This window comes from Taudactylus pleione, unplaced genomic scaffold (assembly GCF_031769625.1).
Source record: "Taudactylus pleione unplaced genomic scaffold, aTauple2 ptg000015l, whole genome shotgun sequence".
Taxonomy (NCBI): domain Eukaryota; kingdom Metazoa; phylum Chordata; class Amphibia; order Anura; family Myobatrachidae; genus Taudactylus; species Taudactylus pleione.
The window spans coordinates 12353896-12372959 of NW_028284417.1; the positions used below are offsets into that span (position 1 = coordinate 12353896).

Sequence of the window (19064 nt, forward strand, 5' to 3'; positions counted from 1 at the left end):
ATTGAACACTGACACTGCAACATCAAGATAATGTATCTCTCTCTTGCTGTATTCAAGAGTAAACTTGATAGGGCCGTCTAGTGAATTAATAGATGACACAAAACTGCATAAGTCATTCTCGGTTCCTGACCATCACTACTAATCTGTACAACAAACCCACGGATCGGAATACGATTCTGCACCATAGTAGCTGTCATCCCTCATCCTTGAAGAAGTCTCTGCCTCGTTCCCAATTTATGCGGGCCGCTAGAATTACCAGTGAGTCTTCAGCATTAGATGGCTGTCTTAATGAGCTAGTGAATAAGTTCACAAGCCGTGGCTATCCAAAGAAAGAATTATTGGCCAGCAAACAGGAAGTTCTGCAAATGCCTAGAACAGAGTTGTTAAAATCTGCTCCTAAACATAAAGCGGCCAACAAAATTCCATTTATTTCTGAATTTTCAACTACCAGCTCTGTCATTAAGCAGTCCTCTAAGAAGCTATGGCTGATGGTGACAAGTGACAATGACCTTTCCACATTTAAACAGACTACTCTCATGCCTGCGTATTCAAGAGGTAAAAACCTTAAAGATCTTCTCATGAGAACGTACATTGTTTCTCCACCTTCTGCTCTAGACATCACAATTCAGAAGAAGAAACCAGGATGTTACAGGTGCATTTCTTGCACCATTTGTAGATATTTGGAACCAGGACAATATTTCAAGCATCCACACAGTGGTCGCAAATTTCCTATACGACACGTTCTCACATGTACATCCACGTTTATTATTTACATTATTATTAGCCCCTGTGGGCTTTATTACGTTGGCCAAACCACCCGTACATTTAGAGAACGAGCAGCTTTACATCGATCATCCATCAGAGCGGCCCTGGGTGGCAAAGAGATAGAGCAACCAGTAGCCCGTCATTTTCGGTTGGCTAATCATACTTTAGCCAGCCTCAAATACAAAATCGTGGATCATGTACCTGTTGATGTTAGAGGTGGGGATAGGGCTGGACGACTTAATCGGTGTGAGGCCCGTTGGATTCACCATCTCGATACCATTGCTCCGAAGGGACTGAATGAAAAAAATATGCTCAATGTGTTTCTATAATTCTAGTCGCTGCTGGGATATTTAGATCCTATTTTTCTATTGATAGCTCTCTTGTTTCTTTTTTCCAGTTTATCTACTGCTGTTCTGTTGTGTTCAGCATTAGCTTACTCATCATGTCTATTTATTGAGATAGCATGTCATTAATATTGATATTCTTTATATTTGTATATTATGTATTAGTTGGTAATAGATATTCTTTTTCACATAGTCAGATTTTTTTATGTGAATTTTATATGCATATGTTCCTATACACATATTGTTTTATGTTCACATCTCTATCACTTTTTCTGTGTTTTTTTCCTTCTTATCATGGTTTTAGGCATTTGCTTTATCTCCTTTCTTTAATCACATTTTTATTTCTATTCATTCTATTCTATATTTTTTTTCAGGAGCCGATGATGCAGCGCACTGCCGGTTGCTAGGTAACCACAGTAACACGTCGCGTCTGAGGAATCCCGGCATCTCTGGCGCAGATTCCATAGTGGCTATTTCGGGTAAGTGCAGTCTGCCCGAGAGTTCCACAGGAGGCTGCGTCTTCAGTTGCCGGGTAACCACACGGCGGTGTCGCGTCTGAAGAGTTCCCCACTTCCGGTAGACGCTTGCATCGCGTGGCTCCACACATGGAGAGGAGTCTCTTTTCAGCACTTTTCCTTTCTCTACTTAAGGTAGGACAGTTTCACCTTTTCTGTTTCCTTCACATGTCCTGATGAAAAGGCGTTCAGCCTTGAAACGTTGACACATGGATGTTAATATGCCGTTTTGATTATTAATACACATTGAATTACATGTTCTATTGGAGTGCCGCCTTCCTTTATTGTGTGCTGGGTATACACCCATGCCAGAAGGATCTTGTGCTATATTTTTTTAGGAGGGCACCCATACTGGTTTTCTTATTGTCCTGAGTGCCGGGCTCACTCTTTATATATATATATATATATATATATATATATATATATATATATATAATGTTGTAGGGTTTATTGGTTTCACTACACTCAGAGTGCCTCCTTTTTGTCTGTCTACATATTGAGGATGCCGACCCTCTAGGATGGCAACTGAGCATAGTAATCGATTTTCGACTAGGAATGCCTGGACTTTGGATATATAAAAATATATATATATATATTTTTATATCTATCACTAGTATAAACTTACCTCCTAACTGATATATAAATAATAATTCACAAGAAACATTATAAGCATAAATGTAAATAGTATTTGTATAAACGCTTATTGGTTATATAAACGCTTATTGGTTATGAACTGTGAGTAATTTATCATGACTTTATCTGTTGATATAACACCTCAGTAACTAGCAATATTCTTATCATTTACATAAGAAGACCGTGCAATGCAGAGTTTTTAGAGATATGAATCTTTACTCACTGTACATGGTTTTATTATTTTTGTGGCTGGTAGGATATACTTTAATATAAGGCCACAAGAATCAGGTCTGGCACTCTGCATTTGGCAGAACAAATATTGTCTATGCATACACATGGCAGAGTAAGGATACTGCCTTTGAACCTCTATATACCCCTGTCTATACCTTCTAATATCCTGCCTATAAACCTCTAAGGATGATGCTATTTTGCATTCGCAGGCATACAGAAAATAAAGACTCCAGACCTAGAACCTGTGGTTCCAAAGCACAAAGTATTATTCAAGTAAAAGTACAGCAGTTACACGCTATGATCCTCATATAATCTTAGGGCAAAGAAATTATACAGACCCAAGTACAGTTATACATACGCAGCGCTTTCTGGACCAGATGTAGGCATCAGCAAGAAACCCCCGACAATCAGCATTCAGCACGACAACTAGAAACCCAGGGTCAGAGCACACATATTTATACCCCCCCAGAGATATACAACACAATAGTGAAGTTTGTTGCTAATACCATTGGTCCTAAAGGAGAGGGCATATGTTACAAGGCATCTAACATGTTGGTTCAAATAGACACAGTCCATCCTCTAACAACTGGTGGTCTCTGGTTTCCTGCCTCATGCAAATCCTAACAGTTGGTCATATAATGTACATTTTGTTGCTTGAAGTCTCTGCGGTCCATAAGTTGAGAACGCATGTTGCGATCTCTACATCGATGTTACTGGAAGAGAGAGTTGAGAGAGTACGCATCAGTACAATACCAAACATGGCTTATTTATCACGTATAAAACCTTAGTTACAAAATAATCTTTATTTCATAGCAATTATAGTAAATGTGCATACTTGAATCTTATACCTTAAAGCTTATGAAACCTTGTATGTGAATATGTAATGTGTGAGTATGTGGGGTTTGATGTAAAGACGCTAGTTAACTTGGGGCAGATGCGTGTGCATGAAGCTAATATTCGAAGTTTTTCATACAGGATCTTATGCATTCGCTAATATGCGACTAGGTAACTGCGCAATTGTGCGTATTAATGTGTGTATGAGAAATGGTGTAAGATGCAATCGCATGATGCTAATAGTAATATCGCCACATGTACTAAAGTGTGAGTTTATCTAAAATGGCGCTTGGGTGCCCAGTCGCAAAATGGCGTCTTGCGATCTCATTTCCAAGATGGCGTCTTGCGGCCAATCGCAAGATGGCGTCGCTGCGATCCAATTTTAAACTGATCTTGTCTCAGCCAATAATCCCCAGCTTCGACAAGAGATGTGGGACCTCCCAATCTCCAGATGATGTGGTACATAATGCAATACTAACACAGCCATAGCTACACTGAGCAGGCATGGTGAGATTAGGGCAGACGGTAATACTCACCAGTGCTGCATCTGTATGTTAACAGCTTTCATCAACTAAGAAAAATTAAATGATGGAATAAAAAACATCAACTGCTATTGGTCTAATTGAAATGAGGCAGTGTTAATTGGAATATACACCTTTTGTACAACACTAATTACATAGAACCACCCTTGGCCACTACTACTGTAATGCAGCCATAGGCCTTGTAGCATTGACAATCAGAGAAGTAACCTGCCAGTACTACAGGACTCAGTCCATCCTGAGGCCCTGATTCAGAGCTGGAAGCAGTGTCGAAGTCGCATGCAGTTAGCCCATGTTGTAAATCTGAGTGTGCCTGAGTCGCACTGTACATGGGTCCCAATGTTACCGCATGGCGATGCAGAACGATTTTGGATGCAAAAGCTGGGGATTTCAGTGTGTGTTCCTGGGAGGTAACATTGCAGTAGCGGCTACATCTTTATGGTAATGCTATGGCCAATAGAGATCCTATTGAGATGCCCACTAGCTGCGGCGTGATTCCACCGGACCATTGGACACTGACTGGCTGACCATGGCCGCCAGTGTCAGTGCAACGTCACAGACACCAACACACACGTGACATGTAGCCACCCCCCTCCCACACTTACCACCCAGAAACACCCATCAAAATTGCATGGATCTTTATGCAATTTCAATCTGCGTCTGAGCAGTAACCATCGCCAGTGCGGCCTGGACACTTGCGAAGACGGAAACCATCGTACACTTAGGGCCAAATGTAATACGGTGAGAGTGTAGAAAATGGTAAAACTCGACCAATGTGAGAATTTTATCTTCAAAATGGGAAAACATCTGTATAACAGTTTAAATTGTGAGATTTATTTTTTAAGTCTAAAAAAATGTGAGTTTGCATGTTCTTAGACTCTATTACATTGGCGGAGTTTATAAAGTGTGAGAGGTTACTGCTAAACGCTCACATTATCTATACTCTCACCCTATTACATTTGATCCTTAGCCTCAATGGTTTACGTACGTCCAGCTCAGATCACCCCCTGGATGCTATGTTCAGACAGAGGTCTGGTGCAAGTTTTCATGGTGCACCAGCCCAGATTAGTGCCGCTGCAAATGTGCATCTCAGTATGCTCAGAATCACATCTGTGTCCACCTCAGAATTACCCTATTGCAGAAGCTGCTGTTCCAGCTGCCTACCTTATAAACAGCAGCAATGTACATTCTACCCTGGTTGGTGGTTGTATTACGTTGAGGTGTTTTTGTGTCTATGAAATCAGGAAATGCTCCCATCTGCACTAATCTTACATGTTATGTCTTTGGGAATGGTTACAGCACTTTGCAATTTGTGACACAAAAGATATCGTGTCACTTGATAAATGATCACTGATAAACTCACATCTTGAAGGGCAATTTAAATGTTTGTATAAACTGAAATATGTCCCTGAAAATCTATTTACAAAGATATTAAAATATTGATACTCCTAGAAAATCAATAAAATGTGTGACATTAAAATGTGTCTTTGAAAACTAGTGCTGCTGCACAGGAGATGTACCCAAAGAGGTTCTTCTGAGGCATTTCTACCAGGAGCTGGAGACTTGTTCCTGCGCTCTAACTTCTCACCTTGGCAGAATGAGACAGACGTTTTCTCGCTTCTACTTCCTGTCAGACATGGCTCTTGCATCTGTGCTCAGCTGCCCCCACGACATTAAATGTCTTCAACATCATTTGAGGTACCGTATGACAATTGGTACTGTAACATCACTGTAATATCACTGTACATCATGTCAAATTGTGCCCTCGGGCCCCGGCGGCCCGAGGGCACAATGTAACATCACTGTAATATCATGTAACATCACTGTAATATCATGTCAAATTACATAGAAAATGAACATTGGGAGAAAGGGAATACATTAATAAAGAATTATTACTATTATTGTTATTATGTTTTGCATATTTAGTAACATTGTTTTTGTCTTTTTTGATAAATATGTGAGATTTAAATGTTCTAGTTACTTACAGTTACAGTTCTCTATCTAAGGTATATACTGTATGTTACAACTAATTTCTTGGCAGAAATGCACAATATAAGAACAGTACAGTGATTTGAATGGATACACTAAATGCATGTTGTGGCTACTTTCACAGTGACATCTGTTTTTAGTATGTGATGGGCGTGTGAGCATGGGGGAGTGTGACAAATGATGCAAACGTCTCTCTTCATACTCTCATTTGTTCCTGTAATACCTACAAAGTCTGTGTGTGGGTCTATCCTAAAGTGTGGTGATTGGGAATGGTGACTCTTACTGTATTTGTTAAATGAGGGCAATTCTGAATCTGGGACAATATAGAAAACATTTGACAGAAACAGCATGTAGGCAGAAGCATGTGCAACAAATCTGCATTATACACATGCTTTTGCCTACATGCTGTTTCTGTCAAATGTTTTCTATATTTGTATAACCTGGGTTGTTATGTAATTGAATTGTTTCTGTCTCTCAAGTTCGTCATTAGGATCATAGAGATTTTCCTTGTTATCCCCTTAATCTAACTAAATCATGGTTGTCCAGATGGCGGTACAATGGTCATGTGGAGTTTTTAAATTGCAACTGGTGCTTCATTTCTTGTTTTTTTGTTTAATGCTATTTAAGCCAGGAACTTACATCTATATAACATATGTATATATGGCATTTATGCTCTCATATTGGGAGAGATAGGCGAGAGATAAAGTGGACAGAAATAAAATACCAACCGATCAGCTTCTAAACTGGGTACACACTGACAGATGCATTGGCCGATCAATTGATCATCTAATATATCTGCTGCCCGTCGGCCAGTGTGTACCACATCGCCGTTCACCGACATATCGCATTTTCTGTGCTGCACAGCCGATGGACAGATATGTCTGTAGACATATCTGTCCATCAGCAAGTGTGTACGGGCGGTCTGCGGACTACCCGTACACACACAGCCGCAGCCGCGAGGAGGGGAGTGGTACACGCCCCCAACATACCCACCGGCTGCTGGGTCCCGCCCCCCGGCCGCCGGGGCCCGAGGGCACAAGCAGATGATGCAAGGGAGGATGGGTATACGTGCGCTCCTAAGTGAGAGAGAATGATCGTAGGTGCAGAATGTGTGATGGAGGGATGTGTGTGTGTGGGGGGGGTTGTGGGGGAGTGTGGAGAGGATGTGGTAATTGTGTAGGTGGGTGGATGGAATAAAAACTGACAAATGATGTTGGATCCAAACCTATTTATTGGGTAGACACAATGCTCCCTAGGTGGTTCCTTATGTTGACATACATATAATGAATGATATTGATAGCAGTGTGTGTGAATGACCATCATCTGCAGATATATCTGTCAGGTGTGTACCCACCTTTAGTGTAATTTTACATGAAAGTAAGAAGCTGATTAGTTGGTACTTTCAGGGCCGTAACTAGACATTACACATTATGCCCACAGTATTAATGCTCCTTACACATTATGCCCACAGTAGTAATGCTCCTTACACGTTATACCCACAGTATTAATGCCCCTTACACATTATGCCCACAGTAGTAATGCTCCTTACACATTATGCCCACAGTAGTAATGCTCCTTACACATTATGCCCACAGTAGTAATGCCCCTTACACATTATGCCCACAGTAGAAATGCTCCTTACACATTATGCCCACAGTAGAAATGCTCCTTACACATTATGCCCACAGTATTAATGCCCCTTACACATTATGCCCACAGTATTAATGCCCCTTACACATTATACCCACAGTAGTGATGCCCCTTACACATTATGCCCACAGTAGTGATGTCCCTTACACATTATGCCCACAGTAGTAATGCTCCTTACACTTTGTCAACAATAGTAATGCTCAATACACATTATGACGCACAGTGCAAATCTCCCCAAACCCCTCCCCTTACACATTGCAAATCTTCCCTGTCCCCTTCCCTTACACATTATGCCAGCCAGTACAAATCCCCCCTGCCCCCTCCCCTTACACATTATGCCAGCCAGTACAAATCCCCCCTGCCCCCTCCCCTTACACATTATGCCAGCCAGTACAAATCCCCCCTGCCCCTCCCCTTACACATTATTCCAGCCAGTACAAATCCCCCCTGCCCCTCCCCTTACACATTATTCCAGCCAGTACAAATCCACCCTGCCCCCTCCCCTTACACATTATTCCAGCCAGTACAAATCCCCCCTGCCTCCCCCTTTCACATTATTCCAGCCAGTACAAACCCACCATGCCCCTCCCCTTACACATTATGCCGGACAGGAAAAATCCCCCCTGCCTCCCCTTACACATTATGCCGGACAGGAAAAATCCCCCCTGCCTCCCCTTACACATTATGCCAGGCAGTACAAATCCTCCCTGCCCCCTCCCCTTACACATTATGCGAGCCAGTACAAATCCCCCCAGCCCCCTCCCCTTACACATTATGTCAGCCAGTACAAATCCCCCCCTGCCCCCCCTTACACATTATTCCAGCCAGTACAAATCCCTCCTGCCCCCCCTTTCACATTATTCCAGCCAGTACAAATACCCCCTGCCCCTCCCCTTACACATTATGCCGGCCAGTACAAATCCCCCTGCCCCCTCCCCTTACACATTATTCCAGCCAGTACAAATCCTCCCTGCCCCCTCCCTTGCACATTATTCCAGCCAGTACAAATCCTCCCTGCCCCCCCTTTCATATTATTCCAGCCAGTACAAATCCCCCCTGCCCCTCCCCTTACACATTATTCCAGCCAGTACAAATCCCCCCTGCCCCTCCCCTTACACATTATTCCAGCCAGTACAAATCCACCCTGCCCCCTCCCCTTACACATTATTCCAGCCAGTACAAATCCCCCCTGCCCCTCCCCTTACACATTATTCCAGCCAGTACAAATCCCCCATGCAGGGCTGTCTTAACAGCAGTGTGGGCCCTGGGCAAAGCGATGCTTTGGCGCCCCTACCCACCTACACACACAGTATACACATAACATACACAGTATACACATAACATACACACACAGTATACACATAACATACACACTATACACATAACACACACATAACACACACAGTATACACATAACACACACACAGTATACACATAACACACACACAGTATACACATAACACCCCCCCTCCTCCCCCCCCCTCTCCCCGCCAACACCGGAACAAGTTCCTTCTGCATGATTCACTTACTGAGGAGATTCGGCGTCCTGTTGATTGCGCGCTGCTCCGGCTCCTCCGCTCTTCTTCATGGGCAGTGGGCACTCGGTCATACACAGCGTGACATCGTCATGTCACCTGCGCCGCGTAGACTGCGTGTCATCTGCAGAAGGACCATTGATTTGAGGAAGCGGGCAGGGGAGGTGGAGCGGGGGTTGGGAGGGTGCAGCTTTCATAGCCAACTTAGTAAGCGCTCCCGGAAGGTCGGGGGGGGGGGGGGGTTTGGGGGTCTGGCGGATCGGAACACAGTGATAATAAAAAAAAAAACATTTAACAACTGACTGCGGCTGCAGGGGGGATGGCGGGCACCTTGGAGCTTCGGGCCCTTGGGCAGCTGCCCAAAAAGCCCAATGGAAGAGACGGCCCTGCCCCCATGCCCCCCCTTTCACATTATTCCAGCCAGTACAAATCCCCCATGCCCCCCCTTTCACATTATTCCAGCCAGTACAAATGCCCCCTGCCCCCCCCTTTCACAGTATTCCAGCCAGTACAAATGCCCCTGCCCCCCCTTTCACATTATTCCAGCCAGTACAAATCCCCCCTGCCCCCTCCCCTTACACATTATGCCAGCCAGTACAAATCCCACCTGCCCCCTTTGCTTACACATTATGCCAGCCAGTACAAATCCCCCTTTCCCCCTCCCCTTACACATTATGCCAGCCAGTACAAATCCCCCCTGCCCCTCCCCTTACACATTATGCCAGCCAGTAGAAATGCCCCCTGCCTCCCCTTTCACATTATTACAGCCAGTACAAATCCCCCCAGCCCCCTCCCCTTACACATTATGTCAGCCAGTACAAATCCCCCCTGCCCCTCCCCTTACACATTATGCCAGCCAGTAGAAATGCCCCCTGCCTCCCCTTTCACATTATTACAGCCAGTACAAATCCCCCCTGCTCCTCTCCTTTCACATTATTCCAGCCAGTACAGATCCCCCCTGCTCCTCTCCTTACACAATATGCCAGCCAATACAATTCCCCCCTGCCCCCTTTGCTTACACATTATTCCAGCCAGTACAAATCCCCCCTTCCCCCTTTGCTTACACATTATTCCAGCCAGTACAAATCCCCCCTTCCCCCTTTGCTTACACATTATTCCAGCCAGTACAAATCCCCCCTGCCCCCTTTGCTTACACATTATTCCAGCCAGTACAAATCCCCCTGCCCCTCCCCTTACACAATATGCCAGCCAGTACAAATGCCCCCTGCCCCCTCCCCTTTCACATTATTCCAGCCAGTACAAATCCCCCCAGCGTCCTCCCCTTACACATTATGCCAGCCAGTACAAATCCCCCCTGCCCCTCCCCTTACACATTATGCCAGCCAGTACAAATCCCCCCTGCCCCCTTACACATTATTCCAGCCAGTACAAATCCCCCCTGCCTCCTCCCCTTACACATTATTCCAGCCAGTACAAATCCCCCCTGCCCCTCCCCTTTCACATTATTCCAGCCAGTACAAATCCCCCCTGCCCCTCCCCTTACATAATATGCCAGCCAGTACAAATCCCCCCTGCCCCCTCCCCTTACACATTATGCCAGCCAGTACAAATCCCCACTGCCCCCTTTGCTTACACATTATTCCAGCCAGTACAAATCCCCCCTGCCCCCTCCCCTTACACATTATGCCAGCCAGTACAAATCCCTCCTGCCCCCTTTGCTTACACCTTATGCCAGCCAGTACAAATCCCCCCTGCCCCCTTTGCTTACACATTATTCCAGCCAGTACAAATCCCCCCTGCCCCCTCCCCTTACACATTATGCCAGCCAGTACAAATCCCCCCTGCCCCCTTTGCTTACACATTATGCCAGCCAGTACAAATCCCCCCTGCCCCCTTTGCTTACACATTATTCCAGCCAGTACAAATCCCCCCTGCCCCCTCCTCTTACACAATATGCCAGCCAGTACAAATGTCCCCCGCACCCCTCCCCTTTCACCTTATTCCAGCCAGTACAAATCCACCCTGCCCCCTCCCCTTACACATTTTTCCTGCCAGTACAAATCCCCCCTGCCCCTCCCCTTACACAATATGCTAGCCAGTACAAATCCCCCCTGCCCCCTCCCCTTTCACATTATTCCAGCCAGTACAAATCCCCCCAGCCTCCTCCCCTTACACATTATGCCAGCCAGTACAAATCCCCCCTGCCCCTCCCCTTACACAATATGCCAGCCAGTAGAAATGCCCCCTACCTCCCTCTTTCACATTATTCCAGCCAGTACAAATCCCCCCTGCCCCCTCCCCTTACACATTATGCCAGCCAGTACAAATCCCCCCAGCCCCTCCCCTTACCCATTATGCCATCCAGTACAAATCCCCCTGCCCCCTCCCCTTGCACATTATTCCAGCCAGTACAAATCCCCCCTGCCCCCTCCCCTTACACATTATGCCAGCCAGTACAAATCCCCCCAGCCCCTCCCCTTACCCATTATGTCATCCAGTACAAATCCCCCTGCCCCCTCCCCTTGCACATTATGCCAGCTGGTACAAATTCAGTACAATACAGCACACTTACCTGTATTGCTAAGTTCCTCAGAGCATCACTATGGGAGCCGCGGGGAAGCCACAGTCTGTGTCCGACACTGGCAGTTGCTGGCATGACCCCAGCACGAGGGGAAAGGCTACTCAACGGCTCAGCCGGCGCAGGGCACTCTGGGACTGGATTAGGTCTCTCCTGACCCAGCCCCTTCCAGTAGACACTCACTAGCACTGACTACAGCAGATGGGGAGGGGACGGATCACAGGGGAAAGGCTGCTGCAGCGCTGCCTGCTGAAATGTGTATTAGTAGCAGTGCGTCCGGCAGATCAGGAGCCGGGCACACCGCTACTACTACACATTGTAGCAGGCATTACATTGCTGTTATTGCGGGTGGAGGTGGATGGTTCCGCCCACAGGGCATGTGTGCTCTGTGCAGGCGCACCGGCCGCACCACACTAGTTACGGCCCTGGTTACTTTATCTCTCTCCACTTTATTTCTCTGCAAGGTTTAATACATCTCTCCGAGGTTTTATTCATCTCCCCCATTGTGTCACATAATAGGACTTGATTGATTTTTGCATATTTTTTATATATTCTTCTATTACAAGATGCAAATACAGAGAAGACAGTGAAAATAGAAAATCAGCAACTGCATGTATAGTTTTAAAAAATAATAAACCAACAATTACAAAGACAATACAAACACAATCAGTGAGGGGGAAGGGGGCACCCTACAAACTATACAAATCCCATACTGAGTCAATATGGGGCAGCACTAAATTAGATCAGACCATTAACATTACAAGTCTAGCCAATAGAACCATGTTGTATTAAATGTAGAAAGGTGATACCTTGCAGATAACGCAATCTCTTCCATAGTCATGTACATGAACCATTCTTTGATAGTAGAAGGTAACGTTGATCTCCATTTAATTGGTATAACCGCCTTAGCTGCAATGTTCATATGGCTCAAGAGGAACATTTTTTATTTATTTTTGCGTATGTTTTAATCACAAATTAATTTAGTTGTTAGTGACTAACGTCTAATATTTTTAAAATCATAAATTATAAAAAATAGTTTATTGCAATAATTAATGATAATCTTTAATCTTACTTTCTTGTCAGAAATTGTGATGACAAATGAGTTTTCTTCCCATCATAGTGATTTATGTGTTTGCATTTGCAAAATCATCTCTATGCAGACCTTTGTTTAGTGGCATTTCCTCTATAGAGGTGGAGGAAGTCGAGGAGGAGGAAAATGTAAGCTCTGATGACGAGGTAGCTGAGCCTACGGGTCCTGTACTGGATTTCTTGAGCGTCCGATCTGGAAATGAAGGATGGCTATCTACAGGACAAAGAAGTACAACACATGTCACAGACACTGAAAGCATATTCCAAAGATCTCTTAAATCTGTAAGTAGGTAAAACAAAAAAATTGCCTTTGCCAACTGTTGCACGAATAAATCACAACGCTCTACAATCACTATGGGAAATGTCTCTGACTTGTAGAAAAGTGTTTCAATTGATCTACTGTAGTTTAGGGATGTGCAGGCTCGGATAGGTTCGAGTTTGCACGTTGAGTTCGGATTTTTCCCTCCAAAAAAACGGAACTCAGAAAGAGGCTAAACGTCATCTTACATGGACGAACATCATCATTCCTGGAGGAATGATGATGTTCGTCCATATAAGATGACGTTTAGCCTCTTTCTGAGTTCCGTTTTTTTGGAGGGAAAAATCCGAACTCAACGTGCAAACTCGAACCTATCCGAGCCTGCACATCCCTACTGTAGTTATATCAGACTCTATACTCATCCAGTGGTCTGGGGATCATAAATGTCCGATCCTGTAAATTAGATATAAAACACATTACAACCAAGGAAAAAGTAACACATACTGTAATCGTCATAATTATCTTAGGCAATGGTTTGTCTCAAGGGGGTTCCTATAAAGTTCTAAACAGGATACAGGTTTTCATATACATATTGAAATGTGTGGTGATAATACAAATCAGGAACACTAGGAAGCTAGAGTCAAACTAGATTACAATTGCAAATTTATTGCAGCGTGTGAATGCCCTGCAATTGACTCAAGGGTATAACTAAACTATAGCTGTAAGCACATGAGCAACTGATCAGTACTTGCAACATAGGGGCCCCCAACCGAGTAGGAAAAAAGTGCATACATGGGCTGTTTGGATGTATGTTTATTTAGGCAGTAAAACAAACATATATGTAGTTCCAGTATCTGTCTTGTATTGGTAGTGATTTCTTATAGTTAGTAATATACGTAGACAGATTTTAATGGGTGGGAGTGACTAGTGATAGATCTGAGAAGGGCAGGGACACCTAGGGGTAAATTTATTAAGATGAGAGTTCTATTTAAGAAGTGATGTTGCCCATAGCAACCAATCAGAATCTACTTCTCATTTATCTAGCACCTTCTAGAACATAATAACTTCTCATTTATCTAGCACCTTCTAGAACATAATACCTGGAATCTGATTGGTTGCTATGGATAACTTCACTTCTTAATAGAATTCCCATCTTAGTAAATTAACCCCCTACTGTATAAAATGTTGCTATGGGACCCAGTCATGTCTAGTTATGTCACTGCAGATGTTGATACTTATATAGTCTGGATTTATTGAAGGAATAAAGCAAATTGATATCTGTAACATACAGGCCTATTCATCAACACTATAATAATAGTTTTAAGGACATTTTCCTTAATTACCATTATTTTAGTATTCATGAAGACACTTAACACAGGAGATATCACTGATATCTCCTTGTTAAGTCCGCCTGCGTTAATTTTCACACTCCCCATACATTATTATGGGGATATGGAAATTAGGCTATTCATCAAATTCCAAAAATTATGTATTTACTCTCAGGTGGCGTATAGCGGGTTACACTTACCTGCTTTCAGCTGGGCAGAGCCTCCGCCGGCTCCCTCCGTCGCTCTGGTCCCTTCCTAGGCTCCGGCTGCTGCTCTGTGTTCTCACAGCATTGCGGCTATGAGAACAAAATAAAGTTTAAAAAAATCTTCAGCCCCCTCTGCCTGGCCGTGCTGTCTGCTACAGATGGGGCCGGGCGGGAGGTCAAGATCCGTGGCTACAGCCGGCCAGGTAAGTGAATAAGGGGAGAGGGGGGGTGGACACAGAATTAACGCAGATGTAATCTGTGCTGCGCATGCGCCGCTTTTGTGAACGGAACAGCGCATGCGCAGCACTGATTACAGCTGCGATAAGGTAGGTATAGGCAGTGAAAAGTATCTATTTCCCGAATAGCTGTCATCGCAAAAATGACAACTTTTCAGAATAGATACTGATGGAGAGGAGGAATGATGAATTCCACTGGTAATTAGGTAGAACTCCATGCGATTTCTAAACCTATTTACCTCCAGAGAATTTTTAGTTATAATGAATAGGCCCCACAGGGTCTGTACATGATTGTAAGAAGCTGAATATGTACCAAAATAACCATGATCATATAAACACTTTTATATTACATAAGGCAAAAACACAGGCTTGTGCCTAATTATTTATTATTTCAGAGATCCTGTTTATGTGATTAGTTAACTTTATTCTTTATTAGTTAAATTTTTTTCTTTTATTGTAATTTCAATGACTGAGTAAAAGTAAATTGTAGTATATATTATATGTAACATTTCTTACTAGGTAGATGATTGTAGAAATCTGTCTGTGCTGAATTTATGTAATCATAGCACTTGGGAAGGCCAATCCTGGCTCTTTATTTCAATCCTGGGATTCCCCGGATACCGGGATTGAGGTAATCAATGACGGCCACCTATAGCACTCCAGTTCAGATGAGCGCGGCTGTACAAGGGGGCGGGCTGGTGTGTGGCTGCACAGCATGACCTTTATGATGTCACATGCAGCCGCACAGCCATAGGGAGGGCTGGGGGCAGTGTCTGAACTAATGGAGCTAGTGCTCAGCGCTGCCCCCATGCTGAAGACGAGCCGCACATTTTAATCCCGAACAATCTCCGGGTCGGAGGCATCAATCCTGGGATTAAAATCCTGCCATTTTTACCCTAAATCCCAGAATCCCAACTATCCTGATTCTGGGATTGACTTCCCTAATACCAGTACTCATAATTATCATTTGCAGATTTAAAGTGCCAATAATATTAAAGTTGCACATCAGCTAGCTGTGAATTCATAATTTTTCACCATTTTTAAAATGACTGGTGAGACAGGTGTGAATGGGAGGAGCAATACTTTGCAGCCACACCCCTCCTCCCCATCATACAGCCCCAGTTTACAGATGGAGTAGCCCTGGGTCTCCAGTGAGGAGGTTTTTAGTCATTGCATAGAGATGTTACTTGTCTGTCTTTCAGTACTTGTAAGGACAGGAAGGGTCATTTATGAAGTTGCAAAACTGCAGCCCACAGTGCACAGGCCATTTTCCCTTCTTTTGTCATATGTTTATTTTTTTGCAATTTATTGGAAATGAATGCTTTGCCCCTTAATATAGGATTGCCTGTAGGGATAAAAACATTTGCTCCTTCTCAGGGGATGACCCTTATGCTGGCTATACTGCGATATTGCAGCTGATGTCAGACGATAGTATGTATGGCCCAAAAACACTCACGATGCTGAACAGTAACCTAATCAATATCAATTTAATCATTATTAGGATGTAAATGTGGTCAGAAAATCGTCCTGTGGGCGCAAATATCATCCAAATGTACTAAAAGGCTCAATTCAATCCAGACTTGTTATGGCTGCGAAAGACACAACACTGAAAATACTTTTTTTATACTCCTGCAAATAAACAAATATGCTGGAACCTACAATAATCAATCACATATTACTACAAATTAGGGGTGTGCACCGGCCACTTTTCGTGTTTTGGATCTGGATCTTTCTTTATGTTTTGAATCTGGATTAGTTTTGCCAAAACCACCCTTCCATGTTTTGGTTTCTGGGTTTTGTATTTTGGATCTGTATTTTTTTTTAAAAAAGCATAAAAACAGCTAAAATCACAGAATTTGTGGGTTTTTCTGTTCCTATGCTATTATTAACCTCAACAATATTAATTTCCACTCATTTCCAGTCTATTCTTAACACCTCACACCTCACAATATTGTTTTTAGGCCAAAAGGTTGCATCGAGGTAGCTGGATGACTATTCTAAGTGGGCACAAACACAAGTGGGCGGCACAAACACGTGGCCCATCTAGTAGTGACACTGCAGTGGCAGACAAGATGGCAGTTTGTAAAACTAGGCCCAAACAGTACATAATGCAAAGAAAAAATTTGTCCTTTGGCCCTCCCACCCGCCCTTATGTTGTATAAACAGGACATACACACTTTAACAAACCAATCATTTCAGCGCCACTGTGGCTGAAATGATTGGTTCATTTGGGCCCCCACAAAACAAGCTTGCAATTCATTTGCCCCTGCACAAACTGGCTCTATGGAGGAAAGATGTCGTCCTCATCCTCCTATCCACCGATTCCTCACCCTCTTCAGTGTTGTATACATCCTCATCCTCACAGAGTATTAATTTGTCCCCGCTGGAATCCACCACCACAGGTCCCCCTGTACTTTCTGGAGGCTGGTCTCCCTGGAAGAATTGATAATTAATTTTGATGAACATCATCCTCTCCACATTTTGTGGAAGCAACCTCCTACGCCTTTCGCTGACAAGGTTCCCGGCTGCACTAAACACTCTTTTGGAGTACACACTGGAGGGGAATAACTTAGGTAAAATAGAGCCAGTTTGTACAGGGGCCTCCAAATTGCCTCTTTTTCCTGCCAGTACAGGTACAGACTGTCTGACATGCCTACTTGGATGCTGTCACCAATGTAATCCTCCACCATTCTGTCAATGGTGACAGTATCATATTCAGTGACAGTAGACATGTCATAAATTGTTGGGAGGTCCTTCAGTCCGGACCAGATGTCCAAACTTGGTCCTGTCTGCCCTGCATCACCGCTAGCGTGTTGCTAAGTTGTTTCCTGGCAGCCCCAGTTGCGGGAAAAAATTAAGAAGGAGCTGACATTGTTTTCACCAGCAGGTCTTTGCACCTCTGCAGGCTTGTGTTCACCGGAAAGAGAGATACCACGTAGACTTTAAACCTAGGATTGAGCATGGTGGCCAAAATGTAGTGGTCTGATTTCAACAGGTTAACCACCCTCAAATCCTGGCAAAGTGAATGAAGGGCTTCATCCACAAGTCCCACATACCGAGTGGAATTACTCTGTCTTAGCTCCTCCTTCACTTTCTCCAGCTGCTTCTTGAAAAGCCTGATGAGGGGAATGACCTGACTCAAGCTGGCAGTATCTGAACTGACTTCATGTGTGGCAAGTTCGAAGGGCTGGAGAACCTTGCAAAACACAAAAATCATTCTCCACTGCGCTTGAGTCAGGTGCATACCCCCTCCTTTGCCTATGTCATAGGTGGATGTATAGGCTTGAATGGCCTTTTGCTGCTCCTCCATCCTCTGAAGCATATAGAGGGTTGAGTTCCATCGTGTCACAACCTCTTGCTTCAGGTGATGGCAGGGCAGGTTCAAGAGTGTTTGCTGGCGCTGCAGTCTTCGGCACGCAGTCGCTGAATGGCAAAAGTGGCCCGAAATTTTTTCAGGCCACCCAAAGTGTCTCCTGCACGCCCCTGTCGTTTTTCAGAAAATTCTGCACCACCAAATTTATTGTGTGAGCAAAACATGGGACATGCTGGAATTTGCCCAGATGTAATGCCCGCACAATATTGGTAGCATTGTCAAATATCACAAATCCCCAGGAGAGTCTAAGTGGGGTAAGCCATTGGGCGATGATTTCCCTCAGTTTCTCTTAGAGGTTGTCGGCGGTGTGCCTCTTACTGAAACCGGTGATACACAGCGTAGCCTGCCTTGGAATGCGCTGGCATTTCTGAGATGCTGCTACTGGTGAAGCTGCTGTTGCTGCATAAGGCGATACATCTACCCAGTGGGTTGTCACAGCCATATAGTCCTTAGTCTGCCCTGTTCCACTTGTCTACATGTCTGTGGTTAAGTGGACATTGGGTACAACCGCATTTTTTAGGACACTGAGGACACTTTCTGACGTCTCTGTACATTCTCGGTTTCGCACTACCTCCATCAATTGTCTAAATTCCACTGCACTAATGGCGGATACCGGACGCACGTCTAACACCAAAATAGCAGTCAAGGCCTCAGTTATCCGCTTTGCTTCAGGATGACTGCTGTCGTACTTCATCCTCCTCACTAATGACTGTTGGAAGGTCAATTGCTTAGTAAAAGAAGTAGTGGAGTTTCTACTTCCTCTCTGGGATGATGAACGATTATCAGCAGCAACAGCAGCAACAGTAGGGGTGGCAATGCAGGACCCTCCCGAGGAATCCCGGATAGGAGAGTCAGTCATACTTTTTATGAACGTGCTGCAGGTGATGTATAAGGGAGGATGTTCCTAGGTGGTTAACGTCCCTACCCCTACTTATTCCACCTTTACATATGGTACATATGGCAAGACAGTTGTTGTCCGGATTTGGATAGAAATATTTC

The 19064-nt window shown here is 44.3% G+C and overlaps 1 protein-coding gene across 1 annotated transcript in view; it reads left to right on the forward strand.

Moving 5' to 3' along the window:
• The window catches only part of LOC148542122 (dynein axonemal heavy chain 5-like), a 356598-nt gene that overhangs the window by 128568 nt on the left and 208966 nt on the right, over positions 1 to 19064 (forward strand). The window contains exons 38-39 of the mRNA XM_088471686.1: positions 5360 to 5559; positions 12735 to 12945. Of these exons, the coding sequence (XP_088327812.1) occupies positions 5360 to 5559; positions 12735 to 12945 (411 nt within the window). The remainder of the gene's footprint in view (positions 1 to 5359; positions 5560 to 12734; positions 12946 to 19064) is intronic.